The sequence below is a fragment of the Micrasema longulum genome, unplaced genomic scaffold (assembly GCF_059751315.1).
Source record: "Micrasema longulum isolate JH-2025_06_02 unplaced genomic scaffold, ASM5975131v1 h1tg000002l, whole genome shotgun sequence".
Classification (NCBI taxonomy): Eukaryota; Metazoa; Arthropoda; class Insecta; order Trichoptera; family Brachycentridae; genus Micrasema; species Micrasema longulum.
In genome coordinates, this window is record NW_028277211.1 from 817,741 (window position 1) to 841,891 (window position 24,151).

Genomic DNA, 24,151 nt, shown 5'->3' on the forward strand with positions numbered 1-24,151 from the left:
TGTGCCATCAGCCTAAAAATTTAAGAGTTTTATGTAGTAAAAAATGAAATACCTACCGTTCCTAAACTTTTTATTGATCTGAGAAACGATACTTATTTTGAAGGAAGCCGTGAAACTTTAAGAATGATTCTTCTAAAAGAGCAATTAAGATGGAACGGAATGATATCCAAGCATGGAGGGAACGGTTTTTTTCGAAATAAAAATGAACCGAATCAGTATTGATAGACGACCAGTCAAATACCTTGATAAGACATTCATCAACTCATCATATTTAATTAATAATTGTTGGCAATCTAATGAAACACTCGGAATTTTAAAAGATGTTTCATTGGGTACGCTATGGATAATAGTAAATGCTGGCAGTGATGCAGGTTTTGTTTAAGATGCTTCCTTGGTTTTTAAATCAAATACAAAAAGTAGTGATTATCACGATGAGATGAACGCGAAAATTTCCGGAAATGGCTAGTTGAAATTATTGCCTAATTTACCGGAATCATCAATAATTATTGTTATGGACAATGCTCCATACCATAGTATCAAATTGAATAAAACACCCACTCAAAACAACAATATACAAGAGTTGCGCGACTGGCTATTGGACAAAAATTTATCGTACCTACCTACAATGCGTGAACTGGCACTTTTCGAAATGATTTTATTCAAAAAAAGCCTCCAGTGTACGAAATTGACAATATTTCTACTCAAAATGGTCGTAGAGTTTTACGGTTGCCTCCGTATCACTGTGACCTGAACCCAATCGAGCTGATTTGGAGCTCGGTTAAAAGAAAGGTTGCAGAAAAGAATGTTGGAAGGGACAAAGCAGAAATCCCAAAATTGATTAAAGAGGCATTTCAATCTATTACTTCAGCGGAATGGAAAGCACACTGTAACCATCTATTTGTTTGATCACACTTAAATTTTATTCTTATTCTTTATTAATTAGATTTTTTACACTATCCTGTATTTTATTTACATAAATTTGGCTCAAATTTGTTATTAGATATCGATTTGATAGTAACTACCAAAAAAGGTATTTACATACACATAATACGAGGCTAGCACAACGTGAAGGCTTGTCAGTACCGAAGTTTGTAAACAAGTATGGCCACATAACACTTCATTATACAATTCCAAAAATTTTCAATAAGATTACTAAGCAGATCTTAAAAGAAAATGTTGAGAAAACTTTCGAGAAAAAAATAATTAAATGGCTAATTTGTAACAAGGCATTATATTGATTATTATTTTATGTTAACAGTCATCTATTTAAATTTGGTAAAAAAAATACGTTTGCTTTTAATTCTTAATAATGTTTATATTAATTTCTGAATTTATATAATTTACGTTTCTCTTTATAAAGAATCTAACGTTTTTCTTTATAAAGAAAAAATAAGAAACCTGCTGACAAGCCGGTTTTGCAGTTGAGTGGGTTTTATTATTTTTTATTTTATACTTTCTGTTCATGTTTACCTTCTTAAATAAAAATAAATATCTATATATATATATATATATATATATATATATATATATATTTAAAGAAACAAAAAGCTTTTGTTATTTTCTGGAGATAAATTATTTTCTTAGCTAAAGGTATTTTCAGGTGTACCTGTAGAATTTCCATAAGATACCTTTTTAATTCAATATATATTTTGCATACAAATCTATATTTTTTTAATTTCCGAAATTCCATACGATATCTTGAAACATTTTAGTCTGGCAACCCTAAAATATAATTCAGCGCCCTGCCATCGCGCCAACTTATACTTGTGGGTCAGTACAAGTTAATATCTAAGTTTCGATTAAGATACTTTTACTAGTCATCACGCCAATAAATATCTAGGTTTTAATTAATTTATTTTTACAAGCAATCACTTTCTTAAAACATAGATCTCAGTTCATGTTGTTACCCTCATTCAATATCATTTCAACATATAATTAATTTTTTCTATTTCTTGAAAACATTTTTCCTGGCCAGGTGCACAAATTACGATGTTAAACATCAATAATTTAAGGATGTCCAAATATTTACAGACAGTACTAGATTTTAGTTTATCAATATTTATATAAAACATTTAAGGTTGTTAGTGAAAATTCTTGATGGACGTTCATTGTAATTTATTATTTAAATAAAAGACGGTTTTGTATAAATACATTGAACTCCTTAAAAAACATACCAGTCTCGAAGATGTCACGAAAGCGATGAAACCGGTCACTGAATATTCCAAATTTGTGGATTAAAGTATCACTCGTCTTTTATTTATATAATAAATATTTATATAGGTACACTACAACAGAGATGGAAAAACACTGAGCAGAGAATGTGGAAGTCTGGCATTGACAGTACTTATGAATCGTCATTTGCTGAAAATATTCTTCATCTCTTTTGTAATATCTACAAAAACGTTTTGAAATAAATGAATCAGGCCCCCGGTTTCAAATAAAAGTGCTGGCTTGCCAAAACGCCCATTTTGGGGTGTCCATTGATTCTGCAGCCTTTGTCAACGTTTGTTCAATCTCAAATCTTGCGTTCGGTTCTTTATTTGGTCCAGGTCCCAAAGTGAGGGGGTGGTGGGGCAGGCAGGGGGTTGCCATGGCGACCCGGCGCCCTGCTGACGAATATTCCACCCCCCTACCCTAGTTGGCGACCAACCCTGGCCATGTATAATGTAGGTACTCTCTACATCTGCATCTGCAACACCTACACAAGTGCTTCTGTTCTGTCAAACCTGTAACAGAACGTTATTTAACAACATTTGTATTTTACTTCGTTAATCATTAGCGATTTCTTCGTCGAGGCGTAAACCGAAACCAGTAGACTAACTTTTGTTCGTTGTAAGACGCTTGAGTCATGCACGGAAGGTCCCGGGTTTGATTCCCGGTGAGAACACAAAAATCAATGATTGGACCTCCTGGCCTGTTGTGGTGCAAAAAAATAATGTAAATGTAATATTTTTAACGACAGTTTTTAATTTATTTTCAGCAGCACTAAGAGTTGTCAAAAATAAAAAATCCATTTATTACGACTCCGACGAAGAAGCGGATTTATTTGAAACAAAAAACAAAAAATGTTCGGGTAAATAAAAACATCACTTCACTCTATTTATATAACACGAGCTGAACCCGGCAATGCTTTATATCAACAAAGTTTTCAGTCTGTCCAAATTTTTGTCGACTAGGACTGGATTTAACCCCCTAGGGAGCTGTTAATATATTACAACAGAGATGACGAACATTTTAGAGAAGGGTACATGGTCTAGTCATCCACAGGGCTTATGATCTGTCGTTGTCTGGTTTAAGTGGCCACTTTACACACTGTGTAACATGAGAAATATCAATTATTAATATTGGGTTGGCCCTCCATTTTTTTATCACCTCTTTAATGGAATGAAATCTACCAAATTTAGTTGTCGCAAGTGGCAAAATTAGCAGTCCACGATGGAGTCCTAGTGCCGACCCTGATCTATGAGGCGGAGTATGGGCTTGAAAAAACAGCCATGAAAGTAGGCTGAACGCTGTCGAAATGCAATCTCACAGGCGAATATGTGGTCAAACTATGTACGATAGATGCACACATGTCGAGATCCTTACATTATGTAAGGCTGAGATAAGTACTATCGACAAAATCAATAAAGGAGCTTCGCGTTGGTTTGGACATGTAGAGCGAATGGACAGCGAAAGAACGGCTAAAAAGGTTGACGATCGAACGTTGATGGATGCAAAAAATAGAAGGAGACCTAGAAAGACATAGCATGACTAAATCCAACCAGCACTTGAAGACGGACGTGTCAAAAGTCGGAATAATCGACGCGCGTGCACAAGAAGGTGTATAAATGTACAGGAAGCGAGATCTGTATGCATAGACAAAGTGATATGGCGGTCTATCCTCTCTGTCTACCCCAACGGCGTGATGGTCTGTTTGTATAATCATTAGTCAAATAATCATACCATTTTTTTCGATGGTTTGTTTTAAATTTTTGTCAAAGGCTTTGATGAAATTATTTTCATTGCCACACGTTCTCGATTGGGTTCAAATCGGGACTTTTTTTGGGCCAATCCAGTGTTGAAATTTCATTGATTTTCAGCAATTCCTTAATCTATAATTAATTTGAAAATGATGGAAAAAATAAATTACATGTTTTAATTATGTATGAGTCATATTATGAGGAAAAAACACCGTTTTTGCGCGGTGACACGGTGCACAGGCATCTTGAAAAATGCACTCGAAAATGTGTGAACACTGCATATCAATTGACGGAAATAAAAGGTCGTCCATTTTTAAAAAATAAACATGGACAATGACAGTTCCATTGATGAATGCTAAATGTCTCATTCTGTAAACAGAAAAACACCCTTAGATCATTTGTCCGGCAGGATGTTTCACTCTTGGCCTGAAGTCACTCGGCGCTTAATCGTTCTCCAGATTTTCGTCTCATGGACTGAATTCCACCCAACCAAAGAATTTAAGTTTACTCTCACCGGAGAAAATGAAACGTTGCCTGTATATTTTATTACAATTTTTATATTTATTTTGTCAATTTTAAGCGATTAGCACGCATTTTTTATGCCAGGAGTAGTTGGCGTCCATCTACTCCCAACTGAAGGAATGTCTTGATCGAATATAAAAAAAATGTCTTTAAATGCTCTTCTGGTTGCTTGGCAATCGCGATGGGAATCTTCCTTTGGAGGATTACCTTTCTTTTTTTTCCTTCAATTCGTCAGCGGTTAAAATCTTCTTGGGTTATCCCCGATCACTGGACTACGCAGTTTTTATCAGGTCGTGGTAAATTTAATAAAAAAAAATTGTTTTCAATATTGTTGATTCCCCTTCGTGCTGCTACGGATATCCCAATCAAACTTCTGAACACATCCTGTGGTCTTGTCACTTTCCCCCTTTCTATGATTACCGAATGGAGCTTCTCGCTACTATCCATGAGCCTGTTATAAGTCCTGTCATACACATCTGGTGGCTTCCAAAAATAATTTCGAAGCTAAAAAGTTCTGTTATCATTTCGGTGAACTGATCATGTCCAATCAATTGAATCCCAGTCAGTAAAAAGTTAACTTCCCTCTTTTTTCAATCCAACGAAGTGCATATTATGTACTATTGGATTACTTTTTTAGAGCACAAAGATGCCAAGGCTTATTAAATATTTGTATATGAGAGTTGCGTTATTATTTACCTTGCTTATGATATACAAGGTTTATATTTCAACAAATGGATTTTTCTGCAATTATTTTAATTGAATTTTATCTATAACTGTTGGGAACAGGAAGGATATGCTGAAGTGAGCCAATCAGGAACTTCTCAGCATTTGCTCATGTGGAGAGGAAACCACTGAAAACTCTTCAGGAGAAGCCGGCCTGTTGGCAGTACTCAACAGGCCTTCCGTTCCACTAGAATAGTGTTTCGGCATTTCGTTCCCTACTTTGGTTTATTTTACCAATTGCCTGCACTACTTTGACCATGTATGATACTACCTCTCGTGTGAGTTCTTTATTACCTGTCACCGATGGAAGATGCTAAAGATACCAGATTACAGGCTCATGTCCTTAGATGCGGTGTGCGGTATGTCGCGGGCAAGCTGTCAGAAGTAGTGTTTTTTAAGACCTTGCCTAAAAACACACAGCCCTCACATTCCCATAGTCTACGAAGTATGGTAAGAACGCTAACTGGAGCACCGCCAGCTACTTTGAATAGATCCCGTAGGCATAATCGCTTCAGCAATCGATCATCAGCCAAAATTGTATTTTTTTCGCTCTAGACATGTAGCACATCCGATCAAACGTCTTGTAGCTATAGAACTATATTTTTGCCACGCCGAAGTAAGAATTAAATGTTTCTGTAACACGCCCAATTTTTTCACATCTCCCATACTTTTGTCATTAAAAAAAATATGTATCTTATGTATTGACTAATTAAATCCCCTATTTCTACTTTTACCATTTTAAATGACTGAAAACATTTCAATGCTCGCCTGGTACTGTAGGCGTGAAAAAATCAACAGAAGATTTGAAGAAATATGGATGTTAGGTGTATGTTACACCATTTTACCAATGACAGGTCATTTTACCAATGACAGGTCATTTTACCAATGACAGGTCATTTTACCAATGACAGCCCTGTAAATGCCTCCGAATGTTCTCCATCTCTATTGTAATATAATATACTTTTTCAAGTAAAACAACAACAAATAAAATGTTACTATAATAAGATTTTTATTCGGCGGCCGCGTTGTGTACTGGTTAGGACGCTCGAGTCACACACGGAAGGTTCCGGGTTCGATTCCCGGTAAGAACACAAAAATCAAAATGTGATTTGTCTCAAGCCTGGGTGTTCTGTACTGTAATTCACCACTATAATTGCTCCTGGCCTGTTGTGGTTAAATTTACTTATTTTTTAATAAGTAAATTTAAATGTAACATTTAAAATATTAAAACTTACAAACAATGTAATATTGTTTTTCATATTTAAGTGTATTTGTTTTTTTTCCATTTCATCATCATCATCATCATTCCCTTACCGCACCTAATGGTGCATAGAACACTGCATTGGCACACCAATCGCATCTTGGTCATTTTTGTTACATGAAGGTAAGATGGTCAGTCTCACACTTCAGGTACCAGTCCAGGGACTATGAAATATTTTAAGTGTTAAAACACCCTTTTAAATAAATATTTCATATCAACCATGTCGGGAATCGAACCCGAGACCTCTTGCATGGTAGGCAAACGCGCTGACAATTACACCACGAGACCGAAGCATTAGTTTTAACGTTTTTAATTTATTTTCAGCAGCAGTTGTCAAAAATAAAAAATCCGTTTATTACGACTCTGGCGATGTAACGGATTTATTTAACACAAAAAACAAAATATATTCGGGTAAATAAAAAATATTTATTTGTTGATATAAAAAGCATTTTTGATAAATCCACATGGTCCAAGAAGAAGTATAAAAATTTAAAAATATTTTCAGGCTTTGCCTAGTATGTAAATGAAATAATTCAATCTGATCAATCTCACCTGCATCAATAAAGGTTTTAGCTCTTTAACTTCACAAACATCAACAGATGGAAGAATTGAAGGAGTAGAGATTTTAAAATAAAGGTAGAATGGTGAATGTCACAGTGTAAAGTAGCCACTTAAACCAACCAATGACAGATCATAAGCCCTTTATATGCCTAGACTTCTATATTGCCTTCTTTAAAATGTTCTTCATATCTGTTGTAATATGTTAAATAAAATTATTAATAAAACTCCTTGGTTTAGTTTGACTTTATTTGATTTGACAAACGAGCGCTTTCGCTCAAGTAGGCATCTTCATCATTATTCCCTTTTCGCACCTAATGGCGCATAGGGCGCATAGGGCATTGGTATACCAATCCGAGCGTATCTTGATCATATTTGTTACGTGAAGGTATCAGAAGAAGACGATCAGTCCTATGCTTCAGATAGGGCTGTGAAATATTCAAGTGTGAAAACACCCTTTTATGTAAATATTTCATATCAACCATGTCAGGAATCGAACCCGAGACCTCTTGCATGGTAAGCAAACGCGCTGACCATTACTCCACGAGGCGGACGAGGCATTTTAAAAACATTTTTAAAATATATAAATAATTGCAACTAGTTTGCAAAACAGTTCATTTTGGGAAAGTTTGTTATTGTACCAAAATTGGTCTTAATTCACATTTTTTTATTTTTTGCCTTTTAAATTCGAGGATAATGGAAATCTTATGTGTTTAATTAATATATTTTTAACTAAATTTTCAGATGGCGCTTCCACGAATGAGGGACAAAGGTCCACAATAAAACGTCAAGAATTGTCTCCTGGTAATTTTTTTCAAAACAACTAGTGTATTTAGCTCTATGTAACACGAAACACGTTGGGTTGTCTTTAAATCTACTGTTATTTGCGCGAGCGTAGGTACACATAAACAATAAATTATTGACGATATTAACGTTATTCAAATTACGAAAACAAATAATCTAATCGGGTTGTGGTCCTGTGGCTAGTGTCTCGGACTCACGGACCGAAGGTCCGCGGTTCGAATCCCACTCTACCCCAACTCGATTCCATTTTCTAATAGTGAGTTATTTACAACTCGTTGAAAATGGCCCTCAAAATTAAATATTTGGGTAAATCATAAGAACGCAAATATTTCTTTTTTATAAAAAAAAAAAAAAAAAAACATTCTGTCACACCATTTCAAAATTAAGAAATGACTTTCAAAGAATAATAATCGGTCAACACATCTCGATTGAAGACTATAACAATTACGAACTTTTCGACTTTGTGGTTTTATATTATTATCCGCGCTCTTATTATACCGGAGCAGAAGTAAGCCGCGGTGTAAGCAAATGAAAGCAAAAACTGGAAGAATTCTTACATAAAATATAACTTTTGAATCTGTGTCACTATTGATCGTGTACAAAAGGGCCTTCGTTGAATTCAGTAAATATAACATAGGCAATAACATTAACAACAAACCATCACGCCGTTTCCCCGTAAGGGTAGGCAGAGAGGATAGAACGCCACAACACTCTATATTTGCATACAGATCTCGCTTCTTCTACATTCATACATCTTCTCATTCACGCGCGCCGATTATTCCGACTTTTGACATGTCCATATCTTCGAGCATTTGTTGGATTTGGTCATGCCATGTCTTTCTCGGTCTTCCTCTATTTCTGCATCCATCAACATTCGCATTGTAAATATTCTTAGCCGTTCTTTCACTGTCCATTCGTTCTACATGTCCAAACCAGCGCGGAGCTCCTTTCTTAATTGTGTCGATAATGCTTGTCTCAGCCTTGCACAATGTATATTCGACGTAAGAACGTTTACCCCGCGACATCATTTTCGGTGGATCTTTATTAAATTTTTAAGTGAATTTACCCAGTAAGATTTTAGTGCATTTGATTAGCTCCGAGAGAGAAATTCGCGTATTTTTCTCATTCGCTCGACAGCAGAGCGGGTACTCAAATTTTCCTTTTTGTATGTGAAGGGTTCCCTTAGAAATGAATGTCCTTTTCACTTCCCGTGTACTGGTTTATGTTCAGGAAGTTCTTTGGGGTTTGAGGGTGAAAATCTACCCTCTAGAAACGTCTAGAAAATTCACATTCACTCGAGAAAGGAGAAAGGACCGCAATTAGCGAAATGCACTCGTTTTAGCGAAGTGAGTATTCATTTCCTTAATATGGCAGTAACTCAACTGCTGACTGCTGACTGCTGACTGCTGACTGCTGTACCTACCCACATACATAATATATATACTGGGGGGACTTTTACATACTGCCATCTGACATTCTTGAACTTATGTTTCAACTTTATTATTCTCTTATAGTTTTATTACATACTGCATATCCGTGGCATTCGGGTAAAGAGTAAATAACAGCATTTATCGATATTATTCCTGGCCGATTACTTTTCGTTCCCATCCTTCCTTTGACCCATCCTTATGGTACCTACCTGACATCAAGATAGAAGATATTCAAAATTAGATGATTCGGATTTAGAACAAAAACCAAACAACATTTTTGACTTGACATAAAATCGGATAAAAAAGTGGTTGGAATAACTAGTAATAGTTCTACATTATCTCTGGTTGGAATCGTTGCGCGTCGAGGAAAACATTGTTATATTTTATAGTTCATTTTGTGATCCAGTGCCAAAAATTGAAGAACATTCAGATATATTAAAGGTAGGTATCCATTCCATATCCTATCCTTCTCAAATATTTCCAAATCACAAAACTGAATGAAATTTCGATTTTCATTTACAGTCCGCCTTTTCATTCACATGTCACTAAAATGGAGAATATGAGTCAAGTCTTCAGTTCCCACTCTATTAGGTCTACGGAAAGTGGGTGTGGAGTGTGGAGAAATAATCATTTGATAATAGAATTAGCAGTGACCGACCGAAACAAGATCTTCGGCCGAAACCAATCCGAATTTCGGTTACTGTTCTAGTTTTGGCCGAAACTGAAACATTTTTTAATAAGTCACTTCAAACACTCAAAATTAGGCGTTTTTATGTTAAACCTTACGAATACGGCTTTTAAAAGCTTTGTAATCATTTCGGCGATTGATTCATATCCAATCAATTTAATCCAAGTCAGTGAAGAATTCACTTCCCTCTTTTCTCGATCCAATGAAGTAGATATTATGTACTTCTGGATTACTTTCTTTCAGAACAAATATGCTAAGGCTACCAGATTTCAGAGAGCACCTTCGGGCAGCTTTTCTCGTTTAACAACAAGCAAGTTCCCGTGTGTGGAGGAGACTATGTCCTCAGATGCGGCGTGCGGTATGTGGTGGGCAAGCTGTAAACCTTACGAGTTCATTAAAATAAGCCGTTAAATAAAATACACACTGAAATAAAAGGCATAAAATTTAATGAGTAGGTACAAGGATAGAACGCCATATCACTCTGTCTTTGCATACAGATCTCGCTTCTTCTACGTGCCTACATCTTCTCATTCACGCGCGCCGATTATTCCGACTTTGACATGTTCATCTTCAAGTGTTTGTTGAATTTGGTCATGCCATGTCTTTCTCGGTCTTCATTTATTTCTGCACCAATCAATATTTGCATCGTAAATCTTTTTAGCCGTTCTTTCGCTGTCCATTCGCTCTACATGTCCAAACCAACGCAGAGCTCCTTTGTTTATTTTGTCGATAGTGCTTATCTCAGCCTTACATAATGTACGAATCTCGACATGTGTGCATCTATCGTACATAGTTTGACCACATATTCGCCTATGAGATTGCATTTATATTTTTTGTTGTTTTATCAGGAGATTTTATTTTTATTTTGAGATTTATTTGTAATTTTGAAAAACCCATTCATCATCCATTCCCTTTCCGCACCTAATGGTGCATAGGGTACTGCATTGGTACACCAATTGCAGCGTATCTTGATCAGTTTTTTTTTACGTGAAGGTAAGATGATCATTCACACGCTTCAGGTACCAGTCCAAAGACGATGAAGTATTCTAGCGTAAAAACACCCTTTTAAATAAATATTTTAAGTCAACCATTTTGGGAATTGAACCCGAGACCTCTTGCATGGAAGGCAAACACACTGACCATTACACCCATTAGGGTTATATTTATTTATTTATACTTTTACATTGTTTGTATTCTTTTTTTATACAGAATAATGTTCCCTCACTGGGGTGTCCCGTGCCGAGAAAAATATTTTACAAAATGTGAAACATGCCTTAAATTAGTTATTTAACAAAGTTAACATAGTAAAAATACGTAATTAATCTAATTAACCTAATTATCATTAACATAATAAACAATATAAACTAAGATTATCATAAAAAACATAACCAATTTATACAGACCAATAGACCAAATTTCATAAACAGTACGCACATTTTACCTATTTGGCTTGATCCACTCATCGATCCGTGTGCAACCCACCTCCACTATCCATTTCTTAATAGCAATTTCATATTGTGAGTACTTACTAATTGTCCTTATGGATAATGGAAGCAGATTGTACACTTTAACTGAGTAGTAGGCCAATCCTCTTCGACCCGAGGTTGTATAATTTTTATTTTTTTTGCAGCATCAGGGTGGAGTATTTAGTAACTCTTGTATTTGTAACGGAAGGTAGAGAATAATGTTTATGTGCGTATGGTAACATAGCTTTTACATAAAATTGTTTTATAGATTTTAAACATTTTATTTCTCAAGTTATGTTTTTTTTGGTTAGTGATTTTAAATTTGTCTCCAGTTTAATTTTTTTAAGCAGTCAGGTAAGTCATTGTAGCATTACAAGTCCAATGTATAGTATTTGAATTTCTCCGCGATGATAAAAAAAACCTTTGAGTTTTTTAAAAATATTATGTTAAGTGTGGTTCTTCAAGTCTTAGTTATCTTAACATTTTATAAATTTAAAAAAATATTTTTTATAAGAAATATTTAAATTTTCAGACCATTTCCTAAAACTCGTAAATAACCTCTGCTTGAAAAATGGAAATCGAGTTGTAGTATAGTGGGATTTCAACCTTCTTGAATTAAGTCTTCCTTGATGTTGAGATCTCTGTCATGAAGTTGATTTCCAATCGGTGTATTTTTCAGATTCCGACATTTCAAGCACCGTAGAATCGGTTACAATTCACAAGAGGCACAAAATGTCCACTAGTCCAGCCGCAAACCCAACGTTACCAGGACATGTATCGTCCCCAGTAAAGCCGGTCCTTACCTCCCCAGTAAAGACGCAACCTTATCAAGATACGAGTGCTGCTCCTAGTATGTGGGATGACGAGATTTTTCAGAGATATCAGTAAGTATATTCTGTTTCCGGGCAGATGAAGTATGTCAGTTTTGTGTATGAAAGAGAACCAAAATCCCGGATTAGTATTTTTCCTCGATGGCTACTCTCCGGTAAAAATACTTAAAAATTCAATCGAGTGGAGCTAAGTCCGCCTCGTAGTGTATTGGTTGGGGCACTCGCATACTATACTTGAGGTCCTGTGTTCGATTCTTGGGTTCCTGGTTCCTGGTTCTACATGAAATATTGGTTTTAAATGTGGTTTTTCACTGCACAATTTCATTGTCCTAAACTGGCACTTGAAAAATAAAAAAAATTTAAAGTCGTTGCAATCAATGTCTCCATTTAGTTTTCTCCGTACATGAAGGAAATTTTTTATTTTTGTGGTTTACAATATTTTTAAAAATGTAAAAAAACTTCCTCGAGAAAATACATATAACCCTTTATCTTTACCCAGAACAAAGTGGTATATAAATGAACCACCAGAATTTTGGTATTTATCTTTTAATATTTCTTTTAACAAGTTTTCTGATAATAAAATTCTTATAATAATAAGTCTTTTGTCACAAGAGTATCGTAAAAATGTACGCTAGTGGATTAGTCTTCCACTAGGTTTTTCAAATGCAATAGATTAATAAATTAACCTAAGACGTAAATCAACACAAAATGTGTATCCTACAAAAGGTTAAGTAATTTACTGAAAAAATTAAGTAGAGTTGTTAACTAATCATGACATAACTCAACCTTATTCGGCAAGTCAACAAAGTCAACTCAATATTTTTGTTTTTGAATTCTCAAACAACTCGCTGTACCATTTTTTTACTCAAACAACTTTTTGACAAGCTCTGACTACCTTTACTAATTAATATTTATTTCAGTGTTCCAAAGATATACTTCGGTACGAGAACTCACAAACAACTAGCGCAAGTGATCAGTGAGCTAAAAAAAACTGTTTATGCCAAAAACCTGAAGATGTCCATCCTTTCCTCCCGAGAACACACTTGTATCAGGCCATTATCAGGTGGATTCAAAAGCAAAACTGAAATGTGCAAGAATTTGATGGACAAAAGGGTAAGATTCTTCTTCTTTTTCTTGTAGATGTGGGTCAGTGCTAAATGAGCTCCTGACGTCACTGCGACATGTGTAGATCATGACAAGTCCTCGTAAATAATTATCGCCCTCCGAGCCTAATCTTTGAAGGGCCGGGCTGCATATTCATATATACCTGACGCGTTATCCATTCAGAATGTTTCGGTATCCACTGAAGTGGCTTCATAAAAAGCAGACGTGTCGGATGGAAATACCTGACTCGTTATCCACCCCAGTAATAACCGAAACAAACTATAAATAAATATGGCGTAGCTGTGAGATACTACAGTGAAAATAAGAATGTTTATGTTGAGTGATGTTAGCAGGCGCTACTCAGGAGTGATTTTGTGGCGTCACGAAATTGAACAGTGCTAATTAATAATGAGCATCTGAGTGATTCCGAAACATCCCATCCCGAACAGGAGACATATTTCCGAACATATACCGAAGCGGGCGAGTGTTTTCATTTATTTAAATCTCCTCCGAGCCCAGGTCTTTGTGAAGTATCGAGCGAGCGCTCTCGCATCCTCGAATTTAATCAGTGTTCCCCTGAAGATGCTGCTTCTTTTGTAATATAAAGCGTCACAATCGCTTAACATGTGTATCGGTGTTTTACTATCTGCATTGCAGAACCTAATCTAGAAATTTCTGAAAGATTAATTTTAATAAGGTGTTTATTCAATCTGCAATGTCCTGTGAGAACTCTAGACTAAAATACAAAGTGATATCCGTCACTTGGTTTCGGCTTATTTTCATTAGTTCAATTGCAAACTTTTGCAAGTACCCCAAAGAGTGCGGATATTTTTAAATACAACATAATATATTTGCCTAATTTTGATTTACCCAAATATTTCAATTTTGAATAATGAAAATAATTCATCCAAAAAATGAAGTCTGAAAATATCAATTTATTCAAAGTTAATAATTTTTTTTTAAAACTCACCTAGTATCAGCTAACCTTAAGCTACCCTTTTATGCCTTTTGGTAAACATCCACATGTTTGCATTGCACACATCGGACAGATCGTATCAAATTAATGGCAGAGTGCTCGGAAGTACGTCCACTTGTATCTGCAGCATTCAGATTGCCGACGCAACTTAGCAAATAATTAACTAATATAAAATAAATAAATTAATAAAAAATCTTAAATCAGTTTGATACAATCCATTTGATGCGTGCGATGCGAACATGTGCACGCTTACCTTTATGCTGAGTCTAGAAATGACTCAAAACTACAGAGCGCATCCCCTTTAGATAAATTCAAATAGCATGAGGTATTTTAAATTATCTAAAAATGCAAGCAAACGCGCCTGGCGCTTTGTGTGTACTTCAGACATGAAACTGTCAACGTGCCATGTTCTGTGTCAGTGGTGATCGAGTTAAAATTAATTTTATTAGTTGGTTCCAACAATTTATTTTCCACATAACAACTCAACTCACTAATGCACAAAAATACCTTTGTATAAAAATTGAAATAAAGATAAAATAAAAATAACACTAGCATCTTTCTTCGTTAGAGAGGTACCAGAGTTAAATAATGTATATAATATTTCGTTTACAATATATATGTAGTTGGATAATTTATATAGCCCCTTTTTTGTCAAAATTAACTCAAGGGCGCTGATATGTATGCATGAAAATAAATAAAGTAAAGTATTCACTCTTGTTATATAACCTATACTCATAATACACCCTTATGTATAAGTTCCTACCCAATTATTACAGATAGCTTTTTTATGAAAAATAAATTTACTAAAACAATTGGTAAGAAACCTATGGAACCTTTGTATTAGGATCTTGTATTGTGTAGAATACACGTCAAAAAAAATATTTTCTTATATCAGCATTTGATTCAGGCAGAGGAAAACTTGTCCAAATTCGGTGCTCCCTTAACACTAGATTCGGAGATCGTGCTTTTGCCGCTGCCGGCCCCTCTGCCTGGAACCAATTGCCTTCAAATTTATGAATCATCAACAGTCCCAGTCAGTTCAGATACCAACTAAAATCTCATTTCTTTAGTTTATCATACCCTCAACTTTAAATCAGAAAATATAATATGTCACTTTAGCTTAGTTACAATGTAAGTTAACGTATACAATTGTCAAGCGCCCTTGGGTTATTTTTCAAAAAAATATCGCTATATAAATCAGCCGAATTTGTTATTATTATAAAAACTTTATCAAAATTATAGGCCTCAAAAAATAATATTGTATGTATTATTTTGATTTTAGCAATTTAATTCAGAGGAAGGAAAATCTGGCTGCAATTTTTTAGACAGTAAGTCCTTACTCCTTGGCAATAACGGACCATCAGAAGTGTGGGACATTGAGGATCTGGTAACCCTCGGACAGAAGCGAAAAGCTTGTCCATACTTCGCAGCACGGGATCTTGCATTGTTCGCCGACATCATATTCTGCCCGTACAATTACTTGTTGGACCCAATCATCAGAAACTCGGTTATTACATATCTTATTACTTTGTTCAATATCTTACACTGATCGCTGATAACTGTCATTTCAGCTAAGTCACATTCTCTACAGAGGTATGCACTCTATATAGGCATATAAAAGCAGTGCCTACTGCCTACTGTACTTGATAAATTGGCATCAATAAAAATTAACATCAATAGACAAATGATCATGATTTGTAATTTGAGTAAATTGATTCCGAAAATCTGGTAAAACTACCTTACTTGTTATGGTATCGACTAAGGTAGGCTGTAAGCATCGCTTTATTACCTATACGGAGTGCAAGTCCTTGATACTCTGTATTCCCGTTAGAGCCCTGACCATACTTGCCCATTTTACAGGGCATCAGGTTCTCAACATCTTGGGCGTCTACTGCTGATATTTTATTTGATGCCTATCTTCTAAATAACAAGCAGACATAGAATAACAATAATGACTTATATTATCGTTAAAATTTACAAGTAATTAAAGCAGTAATGAAATTTTACAATAGGTTGCAAATATAGCTGGAAGCAATTGCTGAAGTATGTCAAAAAGTGGTAATTTTTTTGCACGGACTTAGGTTAAATATGCATTAGAGCTACTACCAGACATAGCACATTTTAAAATTTATTTATATAAACACTCAGTGGATATTTACAATGACGATATTACATACATTATATATACTTGTAATGCCGTATTAAATAGACTTCATGTACTCGGCAATAGTTATTCCCACGTATTTGATATATTTAGTGTAGGGTATTGTTCCTATAGAACAAACCTTTTGAACTTTTTCAAAGATGGTGAATGGTAATTATATTTATTTATTCATGCATTTCATAATATTCACAGTTTTTTGTTCACTTTGCCCAGCTGTATGAAACAGGACTTATGATTTTCTTGTTGTATTACTGTAGAATGTTTTATTATTTAAACTTTCTACTGAATATGCTGTATAATTTTTAGGTTAATTTTTTGAATATATATCTTGTATATTTTTTTTTTTATAAATCTTGGGTGTAAGGAAATTTATGTTTTTGAAAAAAACTTTTTTTTTTAATTTAGCCAAATATGTAGTATTATAAATGTTTGTAAAAGGCAGATTTGCCGTTTATGTTAATAAAAAATAATTTAAAAAATTACATGATAGAATGAAAAAGATATCTCCTTCTTCCGGTGTTGTTGTAAAAAACATATTTTATTTTATTATAGATAAAATTATCTCTACAAGGGCACATCGTTTTAATAGATGAAGGACACAATGTGGAAGATATATGCCGGGACTCTGCATCGTTAAATCTGGAACATTCTCAAATAGAAGCTGCCTTGCTTGTAAGTATTTTATTAAGTTAATGTTTGCACCGCTTGTTACTTTGTAATGTATTAATCTTTAATTTATTAATGTTTGTATTTAAAAAAATTACAATGAACTTCCGCCAAAAAAATTATCTAATTAATTTATGTATTTGGAGAAAAAGAGTTGTACCGTGCAGCTTTACTATAGTTCTTATTATCGTTGTTAAATGCTTGTTTTCGCTTTGTAAAAGCGTGACAGCTAGGGTTTCTCAATTCCCGGGCTTTTTACGATCCCGAGACCAATACTTTTAAAACAGGCGCCGTGGACACAAAAACATATTTTTGTACATTGTACACATATAAACTGTTTATCACATCCGTTATGTTTGAATTTTAATAATTTTTTTCTTTATAAACATTTATCCCATTTCATAATATTTTTATTGCACTATATTAAATTTAATTTTGTGAGTCTGATTTTTTCCTTATCTCTGGTATCATGATCATGTTCTAGTTAGCTTTGATCAAGTTTTTTCCAAAATTCTGTGTTTTTTTTCGTCAATAATTTTATGCACAAGTATCATGGTATTTTAAAATACTCTTTGTCTATATGTTAGTATTTTCAATTCATTTAACATCGACTTTAATCTTGTGTATCTTTTTTTTTATCAAAAGAATTCTTAAGGCTTTTTTCTCTAACACGGTCAATTTGTTTAAATTAAAAAAGATAATGATTGGCAGTCTCGACCTGTGTAAATGTTGGTTTATCTGGTTTTTTTTTTGTAAGTAAATAAATAAATAGGAGGTTGTCTAGCGCTGCAAAATTTCATTGTTCTCGAACTAGCGACAAAAGCATATGGCTAATTACCTTTCCTTCATGTAACAGATGATCGAAATGCTCTGCATAAAAAAGTGTACTTGTTTGGCTTATTTTCAGGATCTTGAAACAATTTTGTATCCGAAGGCTTCGAAATCAAATTCATACATCTCATATGACGATGAAGCTAAATTTCTTTACTTCAAAAAATACTTCTCAAACTGGAATGATTGGTTAGTAAAGTTGATATTATTACATTAAATATTGTTGTTACTATTTTAACGATTCATTCATTGAATTGGAATTTATGTGCATAGTAAAATTAATCACTTTTATATAATGTAGTGTATTTTTGAGTATTATTTCACTTTGTAAGAGTATTTTTTAATGATGCATATATATTTTTAGATGACGTGGTGTCATCTTGTGCGATTTTCAAAAGAAAACATTTATATATTTACAACAATAACAAATTACTTTCAATACTCACATAGACAATGTTCCAAACACGCAAAATTAAAAAATTAGATAGGATTACCGGTACCTATTAGTTAAGTGCTGGACCCTCAACAAAGATGAAGGTTCACTTTCGAGTCTGGCCTTAGCAATATCGGGGAGTCAAATAAAGATTTAAATGTGTACAAGCCCAAAAAAGGCTCAGTGCCGACACGGAACCGGGAGTAGAGGGGGTAGTATGAGCCCCTCCTCTCTGGTTCACTCGACTCGAAATCGCGGCGCCTATCGCCTAGGTCCGCTGCCCTTTATAATGGGTAATTTTGTGAACAATAAATCAGTTGAGCTCTGGTCTCTGTCGAGTAAACATCGCGTTTTATTTCTGTCTTTCTATCCCGGGTGTGTCTGCACTCTGTTCTTCGCCCATGCTCTGCCCGCCGAGCCTTTGCCTCTACACCACTTAGACCGGGTGGAAAGTCCTTTTCAGGGCTATCGAGGTAAGTGCTCATCAATAGATGATGCAGGGATATTGGGACTCAACATGAACATCAGTAAAACCCATTTATGGTATTTGGCCGACAGGACCACGCAGAAATAAACTTGCGTTTAACCGTGCTAGTATATGACAAATTTAAATACCTTGGAAGTGTCCTAATTGAAAACATCAACCCATACACAAAAATCAAATGCCGAATAAAGGCAACGCGTGCAGCATTTGATAAAACAATAAATATTTTCTAATAGTAACCTCAATCTGAAACTTTGGCAAATAACGGTTAGGTGCTATGTTTGGTCAGTGCTCTTGTATAGAATTGAAACATGTACCCTCACGATCAGTAAAATAAAGAGTCGACGAAGTGCATGCAGAAACCAGGCCTTCTGATTCCGGATCATACGAGGGTTAGAACAGTCGTGGCGCTGGCGCTATTTAGAGCTGCTCAAGACGGGGACACATCCTGATGACACGTCGAAGGAACCTGAAATGACACACAAAGAAAAATATTTCCTGTCTGTGATTCAATGGAAATAAGAACACTGCCAAAATAATAAACTTATTCTCGTTTAGCTCATTTTTAAATGAACAAACTACCAATTTGATTCGTGGATACAGTCATTGACGCCATTATTATACCAATCAAAATTAATTTTAGGTTTCAAAATCACAAGCCTCTTCTTCGAAATCAGTCAAACTTCGAGTCTTCTTATTTGATGTCTGGCGCATTTTTGACAGATTCTTTGAGACGTCACACAATCGGTTTTGATACATTTGAAGGTAGAATACATTTTATTCATTATTTCTCTCTCAATATACATATTTGCGGTATTAGTTTTGCTATAATTACATTTTTGGCTTTTTTTTAGAATTTAAATCAAATGTGAGTCAAGTGCTTCAAGATAGTCAGGATGTTAGAAAAGAAGACCTGAATAAAATTCACATGTCTGGCGCAACAAATGTTTTGCTGGAAACTATTTGTGTTATATTTGGTTTGTATAGTTTTTATTTGTTTAATAAAGAAATCGTTGTTTTGACATATTTTCCACAAAAAAACACTCTTTCTCTTAGTTTAAATGTAGAATTTACATTATAGGAGTATTATTATTATAGGCAGGCAGCTTGTGACCTATTTCCCAATACCACTGCTCTATTTAATCTGTGTTTATCCCTTTAAGCCTTCATGTTTATTCAAATTTAATAAAAATGTAATAATTCAGCCAGATGAATTTCATCCACATCAACAAACGTTACCGCAGAAATACGGATATTAAAACGAAGAATGACGCTACACTGCGTGTAAAGTGGCCACTTAAACCAGCCAATGACGGGTCACAAGCCCTAGGAATTCCCAGACTTCCATGTTCCCTTCTCAAAAATTGATATCCCTCTCTGTTGCAATTCATTTCAATCTTTATAACTCTCTGTTGTATGTCTAAAACTGGGATATTTTCATATTTATTTGAGTTTTTTATGTTGAACATCGAGTGATCTATTTTTTAAGTTTTTCATGACCTTCAATTATTGAATGTTCCATTTGCTGTTTGTTTCAAAACAATTTTATCAAACATATGTTAAACTTTTTATTCTCTTTAGATTATTTATTCAGAAACATGTGTGGGAATTTGGATGACTATACGGGAGTATTAATAAATAAAAAGACTTGGTCATACATAGCCCCTTCGCAGACAAGTTGGCTTGGAAAAAACATCAGGAAAGAAGTGAGAATCTGCATTTTTACCTTTATAATCCTTTTGATAAAAAATAAATAAACAGTGAGGAAGCTCGCTGGTTTCTTTTATTTTATTATTTGCTAACAGGCTATCATACTAAGCCAAAAAAAATGTATTTTACTGTATATCGTATTATTATCACTACGATTTTTTAAAGTACTGAAATGTTTTTATTACTCTGCGCGTGACGTCACTTGTTCTCTTCAGTGAGTTGTCCTGATTTTTTTTTTTTAAGCTAATCAACAGGCTTAAGTAAGCCCTAGTAGATTGGCATTGATGAGTAATACTTAATCTAAACATTCTTAAAATCTACTTAAATTAACAAAGTGTATAATTAACAAAAGGTATGTATGTATATAGCATAATCTAGGCGGAAATGGCAAGTGTGACATCGCGAGTCAGGAGAGACAACACCGCTTGCTTCTTAAATGCCTGCCCTTGCTATAGGAAACACATTGACAGTACCGTTTACTGAGATTTCGTTCACTGTTCTGAGGTCCTTGGCAGAGGGGAAAGGAATCCGATGTTAGTTTTATAATTTCCCACAGCAAAGACAGGATTGGTACGCAAGTTACGGCAAGGTACATTAAGGTTTATCTGAGCAAGGATATTATGAGCTGATTGGCGGGTGGGCTCTATCATCGGTTGATTTTAAAGAACTTGTGACGTCATTTAAAGTAATTTATTTTCATTCAAATATTTTTTGTTAATTTTTTTCATATATTTAACGGAAACTTTGGAGTACAATTAGCTCTAATTTTTACCGCTTGTAAGAAAACTTTTGTATCCAATTTCCCGTAGCACTAAACTGACTCATTATGATTAATTCCCCGGTAATAAATATGTACAATCCATTCAGATCTTTAATAATCTTTTCTTATGTATCCTTGACAGAACGTTCTCAAATGGAATATTCTAGTGTGTCTGCTAACACTAACCAAATGTGTATGTTTACTTGGTTCAACGACAGGCACTAGCACATCAACGTGGAGCAGACTTAATGATAGAATGTCCAACACTGTGTCCTTCTGAAAGCCACAGAAGGACTCATTTTATGGTACTATTTTTATAACTGAATGAGGGTTGTATGAATCAATGTTTTTTTTCCATATTGTTTAAAAAAAAACAATTCCCGTAAGCAGACGCCACGTTTTATACTTTCAGCCATTTCGGCTAGACTGATCGTAGAAACATAATTCGAAAACTAGCTAAGAGAGAAAGAGACGCTCTACATACCTACATATCAGAAACTGCATCCTGCTAGAAGGTTTAAAAATCCTGGACATTCTATCATTAATCACTGCCAGGTTAAGTGTGCATGGCACATAACATTGTTTTTCTCTCAACAAATTAATGGAGTAATAAATTTTTAGAGAGAAGCTACAGACAAAATGACGTTAAAGGTGAGCTGCATGAACTCAGCAATTGTGTTTGACGGAATATCCAAAAAATCTCGATGTGTGATCCTCGCCTCCGGCACCCTCACTCCGATCCACAGCTTCCCCGCAGAACTCGGAACTACGTTTCCTATCACATTACACACTCCCCACGTTATATCGCCCAGTCAAGTAAGTATTCACATACTTTATTTATTATACGTTTGTCTATATTTATTTTTTACTTGGTACGCACGGACGCACAGAAGTAGCTCATTTCAGAGCCTGGCAGAGTTAGCACTTCACCATAAACTTCTTTTATGGCGTTAGTAAGCCTGCTGGCATTCGAGCCTTGGTAAAAAATAGGGAACATAGAGTGCCAGATGTGGCCTTTGTCAATTTCTGGTTTGGGCATTTTACACTTTCCCGTTAAGAGGAAATACGGTCTCATACGAATAGGTTTCTGTATTTTCTCCCTGGATTACGGCACTAGAGCAATAATTCTTATACACCAGATACAGGTAACCCCCGTTAATCGTGGGGGATACGTTCTGGACATAGCCACAATAAGAAAATTTCGCATTCAACGAGGGATTTTTCACAGAAATCTATCGGATGTTTTTCAGCTGATTCAAGTTTGACCGAACCAACCTTTGCTTGCTTTAAAAACATCTCCGTTTTGAGAGTACAAATAATCCTAAAGATTTTTAATTTTGTCTTTTGGTTGCACAATTGATCGCACTAAGGCATTTTGAAATCTCTACCCACAACTGTAAATCAACCACCATTTTCTATCATTTAGATTATTTTTAGTTTATATTAAAGTCACTACATTCAGAAAAATATTGCGTTATAATGAATCCGCACTCGCCGGGGTCACACTCAATGGGGTTTATCATTTTGCTTTTTCTATAAATTGTTTCTTATAATAGCTAAGACCATCCAAAAATCCATAAAAGGGCCCAGTTTTATCTGCAGTCTTCGGACGTACAGTATACAAAATGATAAATAATTTTTAAAAACGGAAAAGGTACCGGCATAGATAATTTCATTCTAATACTCTATCTCAAAAAAAAATATACCCGTTTAGTTTTGGGGTGCTGAAAAAGGGACAACAAAACCTCAATTTGGTTGATTTTAGCTAGGCATAATCAGTCCGACGTGGAGTTGTCTTTTTCCCACAATATTGGTGAGGCATATGGAGAGTTACAGAAAAACTGTGTTCAAATACCTATTCATCAAATTTCTCTGACACCGCACTGACATGTAAATATAGGATTTTATTACTCGTAAACAATGCCAAAAAATAGTTCAAATCAAAAAAACTCATAGACATGTTTACTTCACCGTATCTGGACACAAACTGCACTCGAACAGAAAAAAAAGTATTCATCTTGTTTATCTGTTTTAGGTTTGGGTGGGATCAGTTAGCAATGGTCCCAATGGTATTCCCCTCGAAGCGACATTCAGAAATACCTCCCAGGAAGAATGGCAGGACAGTTTGGGCCAATTAATACTTTGGATCTGCCAAAATGTACCCCACGGAGTACTTTGCTTCCTGTCCTCGTACCGCCTCGTAGAAGTTCTACAGGACAGGTAAAAATAATTATTTTATTTTTACATTTGTTAAGCACAATTTTTTACCTTAACATTAATATTATGACATCTTTACCTTTATAGTTTTGTCCGCCTCGCGATGTAATGGTAAGTGTATTTTCCTACCATGCAAGAGGTCTCAGATCTGATTCTTGACTTGATTTACATGAAATATTTTTTCAAAAAAGTGTTTTTACACTAGAATATTTCATAGTCTATGGACACCTGAAGCGTAAGACTGATCATTTTACCTTCGTGTAATAAAAATTATTAAGATAATATGCTGAAATTTGTGTATCAATGCAATGCCCAATGCACCATTAGGTGCAGAAAAGGAATGATGATTTGAAACTTTTTTTTTTAAAAGATGTTATTTTTATTGTAACAATGTTAATTTAATTTAATAAAAATAATCAATCAATTACTGTGGTCCCGTGGCTAGTGTCTCGGACTCATGGCTCAAAGGTCCGTGGTTCGAATCCCACTCTACCCCAACTCGATTCCCATTTTCTAATAGTGAGTTATTTACAACTCGTCGAAAATGGCCTTCAAAATGAAA

At 34.8% G+C, this 24,151-nt stretch overlaps 1 protein-coding gene across 2 annotated transcripts in view; it reads left to right on the forward strand.

The window, feature by feature from the left end:
• LOC148285815 (Fanconi anemia group J protein homolog) overlaps positions 1 to 24,151 on the forward strand; it is a 185,592-nt gene that overhangs the window by 155,609 nt on the left and 5,832 nt on the right. The window contains exons 5-17 of one of the 2 annotated variants that reach the window (XM_088228454.1): positions 2,981 to 3,073; positions 6,796 to 6,879; positions 7,771 to 7,830; positions 12,094 to 12,298; positions 13,165 to 13,357; positions 15,607 to 15,831; positions 17,041 to 17,160; positions 18,062 to 18,174; positions 19,546 to 19,667; positions 19,757 to 19,879; positions 20,484 to 20,608; positions 21,994 to 22,188; positions 23,408 to 23,592. In XM_088228454.1, the coding sequence (XP_088084580.1) occupies positions 2,981 to 3,073; positions 6,796 to 6,879; positions 7,771 to 7,830; positions 12,094 to 12,298; positions 13,165 to 13,357; positions 15,607 to 15,831; positions 17,041 to 17,160; positions 18,062 to 18,174; positions 19,546 to 19,667; positions 19,757 to 19,879; positions 20,484 to 20,608; positions 21,994 to 22,188; positions 23,408 to 23,592 (1,843 nt within the window). The remainder of the gene's footprint in view (positions 1 to 2,980; positions 3,074 to 6,795; positions 6,880 to 7,770; positions 7,831 to 12,093; positions 12,299 to 13,164; positions 13,358 to 15,606; positions 15,832 to 17,040; positions 17,161 to 18,061; positions 18,175 to 19,545; positions 19,668 to 19,756; positions 19,880 to 20,483; positions 20,609 to 21,993; positions 22,189 to 23,407; positions 23,593 to 24,151) is intronic. The other variant, XM_088229199.1, reaches the window with a different exon arrangement.